Source organism: Mustela lutreola, chromosome 12 (genome assembly GCF_030435805.1).
Source record: "Mustela lutreola isolate mMusLut2 chromosome 12, mMusLut2.pri, whole genome shotgun sequence".
NCBI lineage: Eukaryota > Metazoa > Chordata > Mammalia > Carnivora > Mustelidae > Mustela > Mustela lutreola.
The window spans coordinates 1,890,040-1,908,171 of record NC_081301.1 but is presented as its reverse complement, the minus strand read 5'-3'; the positions used below and the strand labels follow the sequence as shown (position 1 = coordinate 1,908,171).

At 64.1% G+C, this 18,132-nt stretch overlaps 2 protein-coding genes across 4 annotated transcripts; both read left to right on the top strand.

Annotated features, from left to right (window-relative positions):
• Positions 1–1,066: 1,066 nt before the first annotated feature.
• Positions 1,067–4,320, top strand: LOC131812710 (major allergen Can f 1-like). Of its 2 annotated transcripts, none has more exons than XM_059142569.1 (7): positions 1,067–1,208; positions 1,542–1,672; positions 2,020–2,090; positions 2,570–2,680; positions 3,169–3,267; positions 3,479–3,505; positions 4,148–4,320. In XM_059142569.1, exons 1-6 carry the CDS (start codon positions 1,119–1,121, stop codon positions 3,502–3,504), a joined length of 528 nt encoding a protein of 175 aa, XP_058998552.1. In that variant the 5' UTR covers positions 1,067–1,118; the 3' UTR covers position 3,505; positions 4,148–4,320. The 2 variants fall into 2 exon arrangements, with proteins under 2 accessions (XP_058998552.1, XP_058998551.1); XM_059142568.1 differs by having other exon boundaries at positions 4,143–4,320.
• Positions 4,321–12,455: 8,135 nt separating this feature from the next.
• Positions 12,456–14,700, top strand: LOC131812711 (vomeronasal secretory protein 1-like). 2 transcript variants are annotated; one of them, XM_059142570.1, is made up of 7 exons: positions 12,456–12,571; positions 12,928–13,049; positions 13,282–13,352; positions 13,620–13,727; positions 13,819–13,920; positions 14,124–14,160; positions 14,666–14,700. In XM_059142570.1, exons 1-6 carry the CDS (start codon positions 12,491–12,493, stop codon positions 14,153–14,155), a joined length of 516 nt encoding a protein of 171 aa, XP_058998553.1. In that variant the 5' UTR covers positions 12,456–12,490; the 3' UTR covers positions 14,156–14,160; positions 14,666–14,700. The 2 variants fall into 2 exon arrangements, with proteins under 2 accessions (XP_058998553.1, XP_058998554.1); XM_059142571.1 differs by having other exon boundaries at positions 14,661–14,700.
• Positions 14,701–18,132: the final 3,432 nt, after the last annotated feature.

Here is an 18,132-nt window from a genome sequence, read left to right as displayed (position 1 = left end):
GTCGCAGGGTCTTGGGATCGAGCCCCTCATCGGGCTCCCTGCTCAGCGGGGAGCCTGCTTCCCCCTCTCCCTCTGCTGCTTCTTCTGTCTGTGCTCTCTCTCTCTCTCTCTCTCTCTCTGAAATAAAATAAATAAAATCTTTTTAAATAATTGTGTTTGGTTTGCCCTGCTCTGCGGTGATGTGTGGGGAATCGAGATGACGTCGTCCGATCGCAGGCGGCTGGTCTCCCTCTCTCTGTAGGCGGGTTCTCTCCCATCCTGATATCATGTGTGCGTGCGCACAGTGTCCTGTGTGCGCGTGTGCGTGTGATGCCATGTGCGTGATGTCCTGTGTGCGTGTGTGCTGTGATGTCATGTGTGCACGTCTGCTTGTGATGCCCTGTGCGCGCATGGTGTCGTGTGTGCGTGTGTACTTGTGGTGTCATGTGTGCATATGTGCACGTGTGTGTGTGCGCATGCTGTCATGTGTGCGTTCCTACACACCTATCTCCGCCCATCGCGGTTCTCCCCTTCTACTGCAGATCGATTCTGCTGTGTACACGCAGCGGACAGGCTAGGTCAAGCTGCCCGCTCAGCCGGAGTGTAGATGAACTCCTTAAATTCATGCAGTAGGTCCCTTCTTGATGCTGAATTTAAGGTTAGGGAGCCTGCCCAGGATGCAGGAGGGTCAGTGAGACCAAGCCCACAGCCCCCTGGTCCGACCTGCACCCTCTCTCGGGCAGCCAGCACGTCGGCCCCGCCGGTGGGGTCGGAGGCGGCGCGCCCTGGCACTTCCTGCGACCCCTGACGACCTCCCTCACAGAGCACCCCTGCCCCCGGCACTCAGACTTGCTTCCCCCCCAGATAAGATCTGCAACTCTGTCCTCTGGCCCGTGGCCCTTCTCTGATGGTCCGTGGCGGTTAACAAGATTTGTTCGGTCCGACAATAATGACATTTTATCCGCTCCACTGCAGAACTGGCCGCCGTTGGTGGCCAGGAGGGGAGTGGCCGGCCGTCTGTGCCAGGTCTCCTGGGGGCCCTGGGCCGAGGGGTATAAAGGCTGCTGTGTGAAGAGTGGGCACAGCCTGTCTGAGCCCCAGCGAGCGACCTGCTGGCAGCCACGAGCCCAGGCCGAGAGATGGCGAACCTGCTGCTGACCGTTGGGCTCAGCCTCATTGCTGTCCTGCGGGCCCAGGACCCCCCAGCCTCAGAAGAGTACCCCGTAGATGTGAGGCTCCGATGGGGCAGGGGGTGCTAGAGGGGGCTCAGGGAAAGGGGAGACGTTGGAGGGTCAGGCACTAACCCCTGTCCCTGAGGGAATGGTCAGAGCCAAAGGGGTCTGTGCCAGATGGTCCCCAGGGGACAGGGGGCCCTGGAGAAGGCTGGCCGCAGGTGGGTCTGGCAAGGGCACGGGGCATTTTCTGGGGAGGGTGGTGGGCTGAGAATCCTCGTGCCTCCAGCCCTGGGGGGGGGGGGGCTGGGGAGAGCCTGGGGCTGCAGAGCAGGAGGGGGACCCCGGATGGGGGCGGCCTGAGCCCTGAGGAAAGGGAACCTTCTCCAGTTGTCAGGGAAATGGTACCTGAAGGCCATGACCGCAGACCAGGACCTGCCCGAGATTACACTCGAGTCAGTGACTCCCATGATCCTCACAGTCCTGGATGGGGGTGACCTGGAAGCCAAGATCACCCTGCTGTAAGTGCAGCCCCGGGGGCCTGTGGCCGCCCCCAGCACCCCCCCCCCCACATACCGGAGAGCCAGCGTCTGAGTGGGACGAGCAGGGCAGGTTGGTGCCCTCGTGATCCTCGTGATCCCGCCTCACACTCAGCACTGGGCAGCGTTGGGGGACCCTGCCATGGGGGCTGCCTCACTGGCGAGGCCACGGATTAAGGGGAAAGCCCCGAAGGGCCAGAGTGGCTGATTGGGGGTGCAATGGCCCCGTCTCCTCCCCTGGGGGAGCCCTGGGGAGTTGCCCCACGTGGCATGTGGGTCCAGCAGGGACTTAGGGTGGGCGGCATCCCCACGTGGACCCTGTGTTCTAGGATAAACGGTCAGTGCCAGGACATGGAAGTGGTCCTGCAGAAAACTTCCGAGCCCGGCAGATATACGACCTGTGAGTCCTGGAGGTCGGCCAGGCTGTGCCCACCCCACCCCCCACGGGCAGAGGGGGCTTCCAGCCTGAGAAGTCTGCTCCTATCTGACCCCTTAAACCTACTGTCTCCTCTCATGAGCCAAACTACCCTACAGACACGGACGGGCCCCAGTGCTAGGGACACATTTGTCTCCAGGAGGGATGGGCCTGTCCAGGGACTTCCGGGGACGGCTGTGCCCATGTCAGGGGCCAAGAGCACAGCCATGTTTGGAGGTCAGGGGGCTGAGCGCCCCGTGCCCCAAGCTCTTCAGACCCCAGAGCCCAAGACTTCTCTGGGACCCACGTGAGGGGTGTGGGGTGTGGGGACTCGGGGCAGGGTGGGGAGCCCAATAGAGCGCGTGGGGGCTGGGCGGTCTGCCCAGCCGAGCCTGGGTGAGCAGCGGGTTCTTCCTGGAGCATCCTGTGGCTCTTCCCGGACGTGTGCTGCTGCCCTCCCACAGACAACAGCAAGCGGGTCGTGTACATCCTGCCGTCGCTGGCGAAGGACCACTACATCCTTTACTGTAGCGGCGACTTCAACGGGAAGCAGGTCCAAATGGCCAAGCTCGTGGGTAAGGGTCCCACATCCCTGCAGACGCTCCCCTTCCCCTCCGTGCCTTCCAGCCTCCCTCCGGCTGCCCTCACTCCCACTCCTGGGCCTCGGGACCTGGGTGCACAGCCCGGGTCCCTGCCGTGGGAGCCCAGCGGGAGCAGAGAGCTGCTGTGGGCACAGGGACTCCCGTGTCAGGATTGGCCTGGTGGGGGGGGGGGCGGGGGGCAGCTCCACCTCCTCCCTGGAGCCCAGACCTCCAAGTGCATGGGGTCCCGCCTGGGAAGGGAACGCCTCTGGGACGGGGCAGGACGGCAGCTGCTCCCCTCCAGGGACCTGCCCAGGCGTGTTCCCCTGGCCCTGCTCGATGCCCACAGCGGCCCGGCTCCCCTCCTGGCCCAGGGCCCTCGGTGCCACCCCCACGCGGGTGCGCGGGCTCCCGCCCAGGCTGCGGTGGAGATGCCTCCCGGGTGTGCCCCTCAGCCTCGTGTCTTCTGGTTCTCCCGACAGGAAGGGACCCCGAGACCAACCAGGAGGCCCTGGAGAATTTTCAGAAGTTCGTAAAAGCTGAAGGACTCAACCAGGACATCTTGGAACCCACACAGAGCGGTAGGAAGGAAGCCTGGCCGGTCCCGCCCAGTTGCCCCCCCTGCCCGCCCCAACAGTGGGACCATCAGCTGATGCTTTCGGAGAACACACGGCATCTGACTGTGGCTTTGCTCTCTCCGGGGCTGGCTGACACGCTGGCCGGTGAGGCCCTGGGGTGCTGACGGGTTCCCCGGGATCTCCTGGATCATGTGCGTCTCCTTTTTTCCCACAGAAATTTGCTCTTCAAGAGGAGACTAGGGTAAGTGGACAGTGGCCGGGGACACGTGCAAAAATGGCCTTGGAGCCCGCGGAATCTCAGGAGGCACGTGGTCTGCCCCTGACCCTGGGTCCCACCTGGGCCAGACAGACACGGCCACCAGCCCAGGGGACATCGCCTGCATCCGCTTCCTAGAGCAGCCCCCCACCCCGGCAGCTGGAAAACCCCTTCTGGGCGGTCGCGCCACGGGGTGATGCACAGCCGGGCGACGAGCCTCCGGACAGGCCCCAGGGTGTGAAATCCCTCCTCATCCCAAAACGGTCATTGTGACTCTGTTCACACGATGAGTTGCTTCAAAGATCCAGAAATACGGTGTCCGTGTGTGGGATGCTGCACATCTCCTGGGTCCTTCCCTGGCTGTGTGTCAGGAGTTTTGGGGACCCCCCCCCAGTTGCTGTCAGAGCCGGAATCGAGAACCGCATCCCGGCTCCTCCTCTGCCCCTCCCCCAGGAGGGCAGTCACCTTGTCGCGGACTCACACCCCGGCTGGGAGTCTCGGGGAAGCCCACGGGAAGCTTCTCCTTCCTCTGCTCAGACGGGCTCTGCAGCCCCCGCGAGCCCACCCCGGCACCCCGTGCGACAGCCCCCGCCCCCGGCCTCACGATACCCCTCCTTCCCAGGGCAGGAGGCACAACCATCCACTCCGGCAGCCCCGGGACAGCAGCCCCAGGACACTCCGTCCTGCAGGACGTGGAAGGAACCACGCCCCAGGGACCCGGGCCCGCTCCACCCCTCCTGCCAGACCTGCTCTCTGCCCCCTGGCCCTCCGCCCCACTCCTGTGTCCACATAAAGGGTTTCTGCAGTCCCTGGTGGCTCTGTCTGTCTGTGGGGTCCCTCGGGTGGGCAAGCCAGGGCGGGAGGAGGCGAGGGCCCACCGATGTCCTGGTTCTCGGTGGCGGGGCCGCGGTCCAGCGGGCAGAGGGGGGCGGCTGTGGCTCTGCCGGGGGGTCCCATGGAGGCTTTCTGCAGGACTGACGCCCACGCAGCTCAGGTTCTGGGTGGTTCTGTGGTCGGGGGAAGGGCCTGATCCACGGAGCTACCCAAGTAAGGCTTGTCAGGCTTAGAACAAAGGGAAGCCTCGGCTCAGGTCTGGGTGTGCAGAGTCCCCTGGGCCCTTGGCATTGGTCCTGTATCCGAGCAGCCTGCACGGGGCAGCAGGGAGGTGGGAGGGGCCAGCAGCTCAGATCAGGGTATGGCTGGGGTCTGGGCCATGTCGAGGCCAGGGAAGCTGGCCCCTGCTTCTCGGGCTGATCCATTGGAGCTCCTGCCCTCCCTGGTGCGGCTCGAAGCTGGTCGCTCGCGTCCGGGCAGGTTTGGGAAGGCGAGTTACGCCCCCCGGGGCAGAAGAACCACAGGGATCTGTTCAGACGCCTTTGCAGGTTCCTGGTGTTTTTTAGACTCGATCTCCAATGGCCCAACACGACACAGTGAGACACAGTGACACTTGGACATGAGAGCAAGAGTGCCCGGCTATGAGGCTCTGAACGCGGAGGGCTGTTGGGCAGGACCAGGCAGGGGCCGCGCCGGGGATGGGGTCCCAGGGGCTGGTGATGTCCACCTAATGCACATGGAGTGGGGTGAGCCGGCGTTCCCGGGCTCCCTGTGTGGACCGGCTGCTGACACAACCTGGGGTGCCTTGGGGTAATTGGGCTGTGCAGCACCCGAGGGCCTCCTTGGAGCGGACACTCCTGACACCCAGTCCGGGTCCAGTCGCCAGGCTCCCAGGTCCCCTGTGGCAGGTGCACGGACACCCAGTCCAGGCTCCGAGGTCCCCTGTGGCGGTGCATGGGTTTCAGGACAATGTTTCCCCTTCATGACTCCTGTGGGGCCACGGGAGATAGCTCAGAGCCTGGAGGGCAGTTGGAGTATGAGGTGTTCGACCTTCCGTCAGTGAGGGCACTGAATGGACACGGATGCCAGTGCACTGTCCCTCCAGGCAAGCATCACTGCACTTCCGTGGTGGCTCACAGAGCGTCTCCGGACCAGCCTGGGGCTCGGTTGTGTCTAAGCCCCCACCCCCGTCTCAGCCTCTCCACTTCCTCCCGCATCGTGGGCAGCACCAGACAGACACCGGGACCCAGTCCGTTGTCCCAGGCCCTCGTCCCAGGGCACCTGGGGAGAACATTAGTTTAGATGTCCCTCGTAAGACCCCATGTGCCTCTGGTAGCCTGGCTGTCCCAGCGGGCGGCGTGAGGACGAAGGGCATGCTGCCGAACACAGCTCCTCGCCAAGGCTCGGGCTTGGAGGGACGTCCACTCACAGAGAGTGACAGGTGTGTCGGGCTCCAGCACGGGGTCCCGAGCCTGCGCCCTCAGACTGGCCAGGCCGACGGAGCCAACTCTGCCCGGATTCAGCCAGGCACCTGGCGTCATCTCCACAGGACCTTCCCCGAGCTGGGGTCCGACAAGAGCCTCCCGCAGCACCGCCAGAGCCTTGCTAAGACCCCCGAGCTCTGTCCCGGGGGCAGCAGGGCTGGGACTGCTTTCTGGGGGTTGAGGGACATTTTGGAAGTGGGGGTGTCCCTCAGGCTGGTGGTGAAAAGAGAAAAAAACACACGGCCAGGTCTCAGGGCATCTGAGAGACCAGGGGATCCACAGGGATCCGCCCCCCCCAGTGCCACCACCCCCCAGTGCCACCACCCATTCCCATCCATCTCTGGCTCACCCAGCATCTCGGCGGAGCTGTCTGGGGCCACAGCACGCGGGCTCTCCCGAAATGCAGAAACCTTACGGCCGCGCGCACCCCTTCTCCCCAACTCCCCGTGGGGGCCCGCTGGCCAAACAGAGGCACCTAGAGGGGCCGAGAGGGGAAAGCAGAGCTTCCTGTTCCCCTACCTGCCTCCCACTCATGGGGCCCCAACCGCCACCCGGACGCGGCCCGGCCCGGAGCCCCCACACCGCCGCGTGCCCCCTTCCCAGCGTTTTCACTTCGGCTTCTCTCCAGGGAGGGTAGCGGCTGTGCGAGTCCGGGCGGGCTCCTGCTTTCTTTCCAGCCTTTACGGACCTCAGCCCACCGGCTTCTGCCCCCGGGGGTCCCTGATGAGCGCCGACACCTACCTGACCTCGTGTCCCCGTGTGCCGCGTACCGCGTCTCTCTGACGGTCTCCGGTTCCTCTGCGCGTTTGGTCCCTCTCTCTAAAAAACGAAATAAATAAAATCTTCAGAAAAGGAGCGTATGGACTTTACCCTTTTAAACAGGCATTTACCGGGGCACCTGGGTGGCTCAGTGGGTTAAGCCGCTGCCTTCGGCTCAGGTCATGATCTCAGGGTCCTGGGATCGAGCCCCGCATCGGGCTCTCTGCTCAGCGGGGAGCCTGCTTCCCCCCACCCCACCCCCGCCTGCCTTTCTGCCTGCTTGTGATCTCTCTCTGTCAGGTAAATAAAATCTTTAAAAATAAATAAATAAATAAACAGGCATTTACCTCGTCTGGATCCCAGCTTCACCCTGAGGTCCCTGCACGGCGGGTTAGCCCTGTCGCCCCTACGGGCGGCTCCACGTCCGCAGGGCTCGTGTTTCAGGGTGAGCCCCAGATTCGAACCTCCCGCCTGCAGTACTTGGGGCTCGGACTCCCTGGCTCCTTTCTTTCCAGGATTTCTCCCTTCCCTTTCTGGCGGCCACGATGGCCCTGTCCCCTGATCCCCTAGTTCTCAAGCCGGGAGAGGCACGGCGTTTCTGTGGGAGACCAGGCCTGTCTTGGGGACAGAAGCAGCGTGACCTTCCTCCCGGTGCGGACCCACCTCCCTCGGAGCGCTGCTTCCACACTTTGTCCAGCGTTAACCCCGCGCCCCCGGGGGACCGGGTGAAGGACCAGCACTTGACAATCCCAACAGAAGAGGGCGTGTGGAGCTGAGAAAGGGCCGCTGTCCCCAAATCCTTGCGGGGCCCTCGGAGTGCTGGGAAATTTGACCCGGCTTTATGAGGCGAAGACAGAATGTGGGCGTCCCAGGCGGGGTTCCCGGGGCGTGCAGTCCGCTCATCCCCCCCAGGTTGGCGGGGGTCGGTGGAGGGCTAGCGCAGGGCACGAGTGGCCGGCAGTCCTGCGGTACCCCGGCTGCTTGGGGTGTGCTCCTGCCCCCAGGAGAGCCCAGCGGGGGCTCAGAGGGACTCGTGGTCGGGCAAGATGCCTGGGGCCCCGCGTCACTGCGTCCCTGCCTCAGACACCCAGATACCCCCCACCCAGGTCGCCGCTCCTCTCTCTCGGCTCCAGGCCGACACTGGTCCTGGCGAGCTGGGGGACTTGCTGCCGCTGGGTAGAGCAGAAGGGACCGCCTGAGGACCTGGGGCTCCCGGGGGCTCCCCTGCTGGCGCCGCCCTACCCGGGACAGCCATGACGAAAGCCTCGGACCCAGGCGCTGGGGACCCCCAGAGACCAGCGTAGGGATGGCCCCTCCGGCAAGTGGCCTAGAGAATGAAGGGAACCCAGAATGAAGCTGGTTCCAGGGAAGCCATGGCCACCGCAAGGCCTGACGCTCGACCCGCTGCCCTCGCACGTGGGATCCAAGTGCAGGCCTGTGGGCAGAGGGCGGGCCGGGAGGGCGCCCAGCCCCAGGTCTGCCTCCTCCCCTGCTCCTCGCTCCTTTCCCGGAGACACCTGGCAGCAAGCAAGACACCCAGCAGCCTTCTGGAGAGTTCCACGGGTACCCCAACCCACCAGCCCCAAGCCCGGCGAATGTCTCTCCCCTCCAGCGGAGTCTGCCTCCCGTGGTGTCTGCTCCTGGACGTGGTCCCGGGCCTCAGCCCCGGGGGACCCGCTGGTCCTCTCTGACGCGCATCCTTTACAGTCGCCCTCCCTACGGCCAGTTACGAATTCTCCGCGTTGAGCCGGGCGTGGGCTCTCTCTCCCGGATCCCGACCCACTGACGTGGGACCCTTCCTTTCATGCTGCAAGCGGTTCTGGAAGGGGCGCCTGGGGGACCCCGTGGGTGAAGCTCCTGCCTCCGGCTCTGGCCATGACCCCGGGTCCTGGGACGCACTCCCACGTGGGGCTCCGGGCTCCGCGCGGAGCCTGCTTCTCCCTCTCCCACTCCCCCTGCTTGTGCTCGCTCTCTCGCTGTGTGTCTCTCTCTCAAATACATAAATAAAATCTTTAAATAAGTAAATAAGCAAGAGTAGCTCTGGGATCGCAGCCTCCCTGGACGGCCCACAGGGCAGGCCTCAGTCCGTGTTGGAGGACGCCCCCGGCGGCCCGAGGCGATGTGACAGTCCAGCCTCTGGAAGCCCAGGCAGACGGGCGACTCGCACACAATTCAACACTGAGGCCGGCCCTCTGAGCCCCTCAGAATCGACACCACACGGCGCCTTGGCCGAGGGTTCCCGGGAGTGGGAAGCCAGGTGCTCCCGCAGGGCAAGAGGAGCTGCTCCTGCTCAGGGAGGGGCCCCCGTCCTCGCCTTCACCTGGACCGGGGCTCCCGTCCGCATCCCAACCATGGATGTCGTGGGCCACTCCTTTGTCATCTCCCCGACTCTCACAGGACAGACCTGGCAAGGTTTGAGTTCCACCCCTGGCGCATTCCCACAGCCCACGGCATTGCGCTGGGGTCCGGAGTCAGGCCCCTGTGTCCCAAGGCTGCTGGAGGTCACAGCGACGCTAAGGCCCTTAGAGAAGATCTCTACTGACCTGAGCCCCGAGGTTCGACGGCGCCTTTCAGAAAGCTGCCGTCAGCCGGTCACCTGTCCCACAGGGTCCCCAAAACCTCGCTTCCAGCAGGGGCTGTGTCCCAGCTGTCACCTCGTGCCCCACGCCGGCAGGGCCCTGTCTGCCACTGACAAAGTGGCTTTCCTTGTGTTCTGGGGAACCACAAGCACACACATGGGGAAACCGCCACCAGAGTCCTCGCAGCCAGAAGGACTGGAGGAATGGCAGCTGGGCGCACCGTGCGCTCGGCACTGGCGGGGAGGGTGTTGAGGAGGCAGGTTCCCCGACGGGGCTAGGGGCGCGTGGTGGTCCTTGTCCGCCTCCACCGGCAGCATTTTCACATACAGGCCTGCAAACGTCCACTCACGCATAGATTTGTGTAGCCACCAGTGTAATCGGGACGTAGAGCCGTGCCATGCCCTGACACTACGGGCAAAACCTCCCTCCTGTGGCCTCCCCCGCCCCCCAGCAACACACTCATCTCTTCTCCAGCGGCTCCGCCTTGTCCAGAAGTCACGTAAACGGAGTCGGGGTGCCCCGTGAGGCTGGCTGCCCTCACTCTGCAGCCCACCAAGCTGTCGGCTTGGTCCACTCCTCACTCCGTTTCCTGTCATTCTGTCACGTGGAGGGGCCGTGGTCTGTCAGACCGGCTCTAGGGGAAGGCCCCGGGGGCATAGCTGGTTCTTAGCCATCGTGACTAGAACTGCCATACACGTTTGCAGACACACAGCTCCGGGTGCTCATTCCTGCTACATACAGAGCTGGGAAAGGTCGCCCCGTTGTATGGGAGAGTCGAACCGGATTTGTCAGAGATCGCCGAGCCGCTCCCCAAAGCAGCTGCGGACGAGGGTCCCGCTCCGTGTCGCACACTCCCGACGTGAAGCGCGTCTCCTGGACGGCGTGGCTGACCCTGTTCATGGCACCGCACCCCAGCTCCAGGGCCCTTTGCCACCTGGATGTTCGCTTCGGGGAAATGTCTGTTCAAGTGTTTTGCTCATTTTTATCGGGTTGTTTGCTTTTTTACTGCTGAGGTTTGAGATTGTTTCAAATGTGTGCTTTTCCAGATTATGAAATTTACAACTGTTTTCCCCAGCATATAGCTTTTTATTTTTTCTTTCATTCTTTTAACAACTGACTTTGTAGAGCAGAAGTTTTGGGTTTTTATGACCTCCAATTCACTGCTCTGTCCTTACGCACAATGCTTTGTGCGCTGCATCTAAGAGTGCTTTGCCTGACACCAGCTCCTGAGAATTTCTCTTGAATTATGTTACACTGAGGCCTGTGATCGATGTAGCCACTTTCGTAAAGGAAGGCATGAGGCTTACGTCAAGGCTCCTTTATTTGCGTGTGTCTGTTCGATCGTTCCAGAACATTTGTCAAACAATAAACTGGCCCAATTACGTGGCCCCAAGTCTGAACTCTCTGTTCTGCTCCACTGATGTGTGTGTCCTTCCCCAACAGCCACATCACACCCACAATTATAAGCGTGTGCGTCAGGTGACGCCCACCTGGAGGGCTGGCCCACCGTCCTCCGTGGCCTGCCAGCGTCCCCCAGGGCCCCGGAGTCCCAGCAAACCTCAGCTGGGCTGTGGATACGCGCTGCCTCTCGGGCCCCTTGGTGCCCTTGTGAGGGTCAGTGCCAAAGTCTCTGCAGAGCTGGGACATCCAGGGGTCCAGGGGACCCCTGTCCTCTCTGTGATGTGGTGGGGCAGGAATCGCACCTGCCCCTGGCAGAAGCTCAGCACACACAGGGAACAGGAGAGCCTTTCTCGAAGCCTGGACCTGCCCCCTGGTCTTGGGCCTAAAAGGGCATTGGGCCCTCCCCTTCCCCACCCTGGGGAGGGCCAGGCTGTGCTCCAGAACAACTTCCGGGGGGCGATTACCAGGGTAATTACAGTGACACGTTCAGTTCCATCACCCAGCAGAGAGCATGTGGGGGAGGGGCTCTGATGCACAAGGACGCCTTCGTGAGGCCCGGAAACACCCGCCTGCGGCCCTGGCCTCCTGCTGCGGTCGGCTCTGGACTGCACGACACACGCTCCAAGCCCGGGACCTGCCCTGGTCCTGGAAGGAGCACAGGGTCCTTACTCAGAGGTCAATGGGCGCTCGACCACAGGGTCCAGGCTTCGGTGTCTGAGCCTCTCAGCTGGCTGCGTGAATCGGGGGCAGTGGGGCTGCCCCCCAGGGCTGTGGGTCAGACCCCATGAGGGAGGGGAGCACTCAGCAGGTGAGCCTGGGGCCGCCGGGGGAAGGACGGGGCTCCTCGGGGCCCAGCTCCTCCCTGCCCTGCGGGGGGGGGCCCGTCCCTGACGGGCAGGCGCAACACGTGAGAAGACAAAGACACGCGCAGGTCCCTGCAGAGAGGGGAGCATGGCGTGCTGGGCTGGAGGGCGACCCCCAAAACATACGCTCGCCTGGAGCCTAGAGCCTGATTCGGAAACAGGGTCTTTGCAGAGGTGATCGACTGTCACAGACCATGAAGTCCAGTCAGCCTGGACCGCGGGCTCTATACCCCAGGGCCGGTGCCCAGAGAAGAGATGTGGGTCACAGGACAGAAGCCGCAGAACTGAGCAGAGAGCTGGGACCTCCAGGAGCTGGGAGAGTCAGCAGGGACCCCCGACCCCACTCTGCCCCACTACCTCCTTGGGGCCTCACTGGGGGGTGAACCTCAGTCCAGTGACACCTTGCTCTCAGACTTCTGCGCACCCAGCCTGGGAGTAACTAAGTTTCCGGGCTCTGAGTACCAAGCCTGGGGTACTTTGTCACAGTAGCCCCAGAGGAAGCACAGAAGTGTCCCACAGACCCAGCAGGAGGGGAGGAAGGCGACATCCCATAGCGCATCCGGGGCCTCTCCCCAGGGAGGCATGGTTGCAGCCGAGCCCTGAATCCCAAAACAGGGCTCTTTAGGGGACGATCCAGGGTGCAACGCAGCAGGTCCGGGAGCTGCAGCTTCGGGGGCCCCCAAGGCGGTGAGGGCAGGCCTGAGCAGACCCTGGGTGGCCCAGGATGAGCTGAGGGGCGACACTGTTGGTTTTCTGCCTGAGGCTCCCATTCCGAGAGCTCTGCCCCCCCCATTCCGTGAGCCTCCTGCTGCAAATCACGCCCCACTGGGAATGTGTGACCCTGGGAACACAGGGGCCTGAGGGCTTAATGAGCTGTTATTCCAAACCCTAGGCCCTCCCTGCCAGCTGGCCATGGATCCCAGGTGGTCTGTGCCAAGTCCCTGGGGACCCGGGGCCAGGGTATAAAGGGCGGCCCTGTGAGGAGCCCAAACAGCCTCTCTGAGCCCCAGAGACAACTCGTTGGGCAGCTGTGACTGCAGAGCCCCGGAGATGAAGACCCTGCTCCTGGCCACGGCCCTCGGCCTGATCACCGCGCAGGCCCAGGACCCCCTGTCCTTCCCGGACCCCGATGTACGGCTCGTGTGGGGTGGGCGGGGGTGGGCTGGGCTGGGGCAGCAGAGGGTCCGTGGTCAGGAGTTAGACCCATTTCCGGGCTCAGCCCTGACCCTCTGCAGGCTATGGTCAGGGAGAGCAGGAAGATTCAGAGCCAAAAGGACCCCCGTCTCGTCGCCAGACACGGGGCTGGGGCTGGGGCAATGTGCTGGAATTAGGAAGGGACCCGGAGAAGTCAGGGGAGCAGGTGTCCCCGAGAGCCTCAGACGTGCTCGTGGTGTCTGGGGGGTTCGGAGGTGGAATTATGGGGGCACCGGGGCCCGGGAGAGCTGTCCCACGTGCGACATTGCCTACTGAGGACGTGTGTCTTTCAGATTTCAGGGAAGTGGTACATCAGTGCTTTCATCTCAGAGACGGGCTCCCCAGTGGCCCAGGCGTCCCCCATACTGTTCACAGTGCTGAGCAGTGGGGACGTGCGCACCTCCACTGTGTATCGGTGAGCACGAGCCGGGCCATGCAGCGGCCTCCCTGTCCCCCGGCCCCAGCTCCCCCCGGCCCCCCGCCGGCCCACCTGTCCGGCCACAGGTGTGGGGTGACAGCAAACACCCACCGAGCCCTGGAGGTAGAAGGGCCCCGGACAGGGTTGGGGTCCCCTGTACTGCTCCAAGGTCGGGACGTGGAAGTGGACACCAAGCCCTCGGCCAGCTGACGTCTGTCCCCTCCTCCAGGATCGACAATCAGTGCCATGAAGTGGAAGTCACCCTGGAGAAAACCGGCACACCCGGCAAATACAGAGCCTGTGTGTCTCCGGTGCTCAGGGGGGCGGCGGGCGGTGCCCCCCAAGAACCAGAGCGTCCCGCTCCCCAGGCAGACTTCCTGCCCTGCTCCCACGGTCCCAGTCAGGTCCTATACCCAGGACTGGGGGCCGTGGTGCTGGGAACCCCAGTCCTGGGGCTCAGGTCAAGAGGGGAAGCTGGGGATGGGCGAGGGGACCCCAGGGGGTGGCCGTCAGGGGGGCCTCTGTCGGGATCAGGATGGTCACGTGCCCCCTCCGTGGCCCCTGCAGTTGGAGGCAGGAGTTACGTGCAGGTAGAGGAGGCTCCCGTGCGGGACTACCTCATGTTTTACTGCGAGGGACAGCATGAGAGAAGATTCAGAACAGCCAAGCTCGTGGGTGAGGTTCCTGCCGCTGCCACGTGCACCTTCCCGTGTCCTCCCCGGGTCCGCGCCGGACACCGCGGGCTCACCTGCTCTCCTCACGGCAGGCAGACATCCCGACGTGAACCCAGAAGCTCTGGAAGCATTTAAGAAATTCACCCAGCGCAAGGGTTTGCCAGAGAAGGACATCCACATGCCTGAGCAGATGGGTGAGAGATGGCTCTGCCGTGTCCCCGGTGCCCCTCTCAGTCCCCTCCTCCCCTGGGGGAGAGACCAGCGCAGCGACATGCCTCAGGGACACCAGGGGCCCCTCTGGGTCTTCATGGCCGAGTGTGAGCCACGACAGCCATGGGGGCTGCCCTTGATGGGGGGGGGGGGTCTCATCATTCGGGCTCTTTCTTCGTTTCTGCAGAAAGATGCGTTCCCACACCTTCCCACACGTGATGAGGGTGAGTGACCCTGGAGGAAAGTCGGGTCCCCGGGGGTGCCCCAGCATGCAGGCAGGAGGGACCCCGCGGGCCCCCAGAGCCTTCCCCAGAGCCGCCGGGCCATCCCGAGTCCAGTGGGCGTGATGTCCCTGCCGGCCCCTCCCCAAGGCCCCAACTGCTCAGGCCACCTCCCGTGCGCTGTGAGCATCTGCCGCCAGGATCTCCGTCATGCGGCTCGTTAACATGGAGCTGGAGGTGTCCTGAGGTGCCCGAGGCCCCCAGATCTGCTGTGAGCCCAGCCCAGATGACAACAAAGTAGGGGTCCTTCTGGGGTCCTACGACGCCCGCCCCACAGTCACACCTCGGGGGCATCTCCCTCACGTGCACAGAGCCGTGGTTGGGGGCAGATGGAGAAGGACCTTCTTCCTCTGCTCAGACAGGCTCTGCAGCCCCCGCGAGCCCACCCCGGCACCCCGTGCGACAGCCCCCGCCCCCGGCCTCACGACACCCCTCCTTCCCAGGGCAGGAGGCACAACCATCCACTCCGGCAGCCCCGGGACACTCCGTCCTGCAGGACGTGGAAGGAACCACGCCCCGGGGACCCGGGCCCGCTCCACCCCTCCTGCCAGACCCGCTGGGGTCTTCCCCACTCCTGTGTCCACATAAAGGGTTTCTGCAGTCCCTGGTGGCTCTGTCTGTCTGTGGGGTCCCTCGGGTGGGCAAGCCAGGGCGGGAGGAGGCGAGGGCCCACCGATGTCCTGGTTCTCGGTGGCGGGGCCGCGGTCCAGCGGGCAGAGGGGGGCGGCTGTGGCTCTGCCGGGGGGTCCCATGGAGGCTTTCTGCAGGACTGACGCCCACGCAGCTCAGGTTCTGCGTGGTTCTGTGGTCGGGGGAGAGGGATGTGAGGAAGACAGGTTCAGACCAGAGGTGGGGACCCACAGAGGTTGGGCTCACCGGGTCCCCCATTTCCCCACGGGCTGGAGGCCGTGGCAGGAGTGAGGGTGCAGGCAGGATGCCAGGCTTCCCGGGGCCCACTGGGATGCAGACAGCAGGACACTGGGACCCCCGCCGGGGCCCCACTCTGCCCCCGCCCCCTCCCTCCAGGCCAGGGGAGGGGGCACAGCAGGAGGAACTTGCTTTCACATTGTGGTGCCAACACAGCAACTTTCCGAAATCACTGACCCCAGCAGCTTTGCAGCGAATAGCTTGACCCACAGCCCGCGGGGTCTCCCCTGGGGTGGCCAGTGCAGGTCGGGCCAGCCCCCCCGTAGGCAGGCGGTGCGCAGAGCCGTTTCCCAGATCACAGGTGTCCCTGGGCCTCTCCTGTGTGCCCCCAAGGGTGATGGCAGGGCCCAGGCGGGAGACACGGGGCAAGGGGTCCCTGCTACAGAGCAAGACCCCTGCCGGTCCAGGGGGCGGAACAAGAGGGCCTGGCCTGGCCGGCTTGGCCTTGGCGCTGCCGGTCCGTCTTTCTGTAGTGACAACACTCCTCAGCCCACTTCCTTGCGAAAGCATGAGGCCACCGGCTGGGCACCCCACAGGGAGACCCCAGGCATGCTGTCCCATCCACGGTCCCCTGTCCTGGGAGCCCAGGGCCTGGTTCCGTTTGTCTACCCGGTGCCTGCAAGTAGCTGGTCCCTCTCGTGGAGCTGCCCCAAGGGCCAGGGAAGGGGCTCCAGGGTCCTTAGTGGTCTGGAGCTGAAACTCAGGCCGTGGGTGCTAGGATCAGGCAAGTGACAGTCCTGGGCAGATTGGCCCCCGGAGGAGGACGAGCGGGCAGAGCTGCGGGGGGTCCTGGGGCCCAGCTCTGGGCTTCTGCAGAGCCTGTTTTGGGGTCATCTCCCCAGTGGAGAGGCAGCAGAAGCTGGGGTACAATCACTTTCCTGCCTGGACAGCCCAGCCCAGCCCAGCTCCTGCCCCGGCACCGTCCTCTCCCAATGACCCCAGTTCTGCCTGAAGGCCGGCCAGATGCCGGCTCTGCGCTGTTCATTGGTTCGCGAGGAGGCCTGGACCCAGGAGGCCCAAGTGTCCTGGGGAGGACAGTCACTGGCCAGGTGGGGCAGGAGCCAGATTCCACCTCCATGGAGGCCCAGGAAGCCCTCCCCTCCGCCCCCTGGCAGGCGCTTTGCCCACAGGGGCTGGTCCGAGCCAAGTCTGCCACGCACGCTCAGCCTGCACCGACGTCCGCACTCTGTTCCGGAAAAGTCTCCATCGCTGCCCGGTGCTCCGAGTCTCCAGGCCAGCCGGGCAGACTCCTCTCTCCCTCCTTCATTGAGGCGAAATTCATGTAACGAAACACGGACCGTCCGCCCAAAGGGAACAATTCAGAGGCACCCGGGCCGGGCCGTTGGCAGCGCTGGGCAGGCCGCACTCTCTCCGGTCACAAAGTGTGTTCATCCCCGCAAAGGAGACCCTCCCCCATCCCCCAGCCCATCAAACCCCAATCTGCGCTGTCTGGGAATCTGCCGGCTTCTGAGTTTTGTAGGCGAGGAGTCACGCCAGGCGCCCCTTGTGTCCGGCCTCTCTCAGCTCACTGTTCTGTTTCCAAGGCCCCCCACGCCACGGCGGGCCCCCCGGCTTCTCCCCACGCCCCCTTGTCTGGAGCACGGCGCCCCCCCCCCCCCCCCCCCCCGCCGCAGGAGCCGAGCTGCTGGCCGTGGCTCCCGCATTACACTCGTGCTGTCACCCTCGGCGGCCTCACACCCGGGGCCTCCCGGTCCCCTGACTGTGGCTTTTCCTCCATCAGCAAGGCTAGGGGAGGCCGGGGGAGCCCTCCACATGTGGCCCCCTCAGCTGTCCCCCCGTCCTCACATCTGCCACTTCCAGGACTGTGCACACACTGGGCCCCCCTGGATGGGGAGGAGCGGCTCCCACTCGGGGGGCCTGACGGGCCCCTCATCCATTCACGTCTCTGCCAGGACCCACAGGGACGGACAGAGGCTGGTCCTCGATGGATGCAAAGGGCACCAAGACAGGGCCATTGGGAGCAGGCTGGACATGCCGCGGGGAGTCCAGGAGGTCCGGGGGGAACATCGGCCCCAGCGTTAGAGTGAGGGGGAGGCAGGGCCTGTCTGGGGCTCCCAGGGCAGGCACTGTGAGGGCCTGGAGGGCACACAGGAGGCTACCCTCTCCTCTCCCAGGCTCCTAACTCGGAGATGTGCTGCTTCCTGCTTTGGTCACACTCTCCCTTCCAGACGGGGCTTCTCAGAAGGAGCCAAACCCAAGGGCTAATTATACATAATTAAGAACATCCATTCGTAGGATCCAAACAAAGCCATTTACCCACCACCTAAACTGCAAAACCCAGGGGCCTTTGTGAAGGGGACAGAGGCAGGACCGTGTCTCTTGGTCGGCCCATGGCCAGGGATGCATTGGCAGCCAGGAGCAGAAGGGAGGGTCCCCGAGCACGCTGCTGGCCCCGTTGGCATGGGGCTCAGCCTGCTCGCCAAGGCCTCCAGGACCCAGCTGCCCGCAGACCCCACATGCCTCCTCCCTGTGTCCTCTGGGGGCACCAGCGGGAAGAGAGGCCGGGCAGGAGGACCTGGGGCCCACGCCCTTCTCTTCCTGGCCCATCAAGGAGCTGGGGCAGGCCCTGCAGAGGTGGGGTCTCGGGGGCTGGGAACAGGGCTGAGCAGGACAGAGTCCAGTGTGGGACAGTGACGACAATGATGATGACCACGTCCTGGGGACGGGCGGAGGGGACGGCGGTGCCCAGCAGTGGGAGCGCGCTGACGCCCCTGGACGGTGCACTTAGAAACAGTGAAGACGGCCACGTTACATCGTGTGTATGTTCCCACAATAAACAAATTTCCAAAACTATCCACTGATAATTTTTTAATGGGGAAACCTTATTACGGGCTTTCTTATACAAAATCGAACACCCTCATTTATGCGAGTTGTCGGTGGGTCCCCCGCGTGTGTGTTTGCAACTTCCCTGAGGAAGTTCCTGGACTTGTTTTGTTTTCTTGCTGTTTTATCATCTTGTTACTCTTC

Bases quoted from the DNA above. Each gene is read 5' to 3' on its own strand.
- LOC131812710 (XM_059142569.1), top strand. From the start codon at position 1,119: ATGGCGAACCTGCTGCTGACCGTTGGGCTCAGCCTCATTGCTGTCCTG. The intron at 2,091-2,569 runs GTGAGTCCTGGA...GCCCTCCCACAG, and splicing joins GCCCGGCAGATATACGACCT to ACAACAGCAAGCGGGTCGTG. The intron at 2,681-3,168 runs GTAAGGGTCCCA...TTCTCCCGACAG, and splicing joins CCAAATGGCCAAGCTCGTGG to GAAGGGACCCCGAGACCAAC.
- LOC131812711 (XM_059142570.1), top strand. From the start codon at position 12,491: ATGAAGACCCTGCTCCTGGCCACGGCCCTCGGCCTGATCACCGCGCAG. The intron at 12,572-12,927 runs GTACGGCTCGTG...TGTGTCTTTCAG, and splicing joins TGTCCTTCCCGGACCCCGAT to ATTTCAGGGAAGTGGTACAT. The intron at 13,050-13,281 runs GTGAGCACGAGC...CCCCTCCTCCAG, and splicing joins CGCACCTCCACTGTGTATCG to GATCGACAATCAGTGCCATG.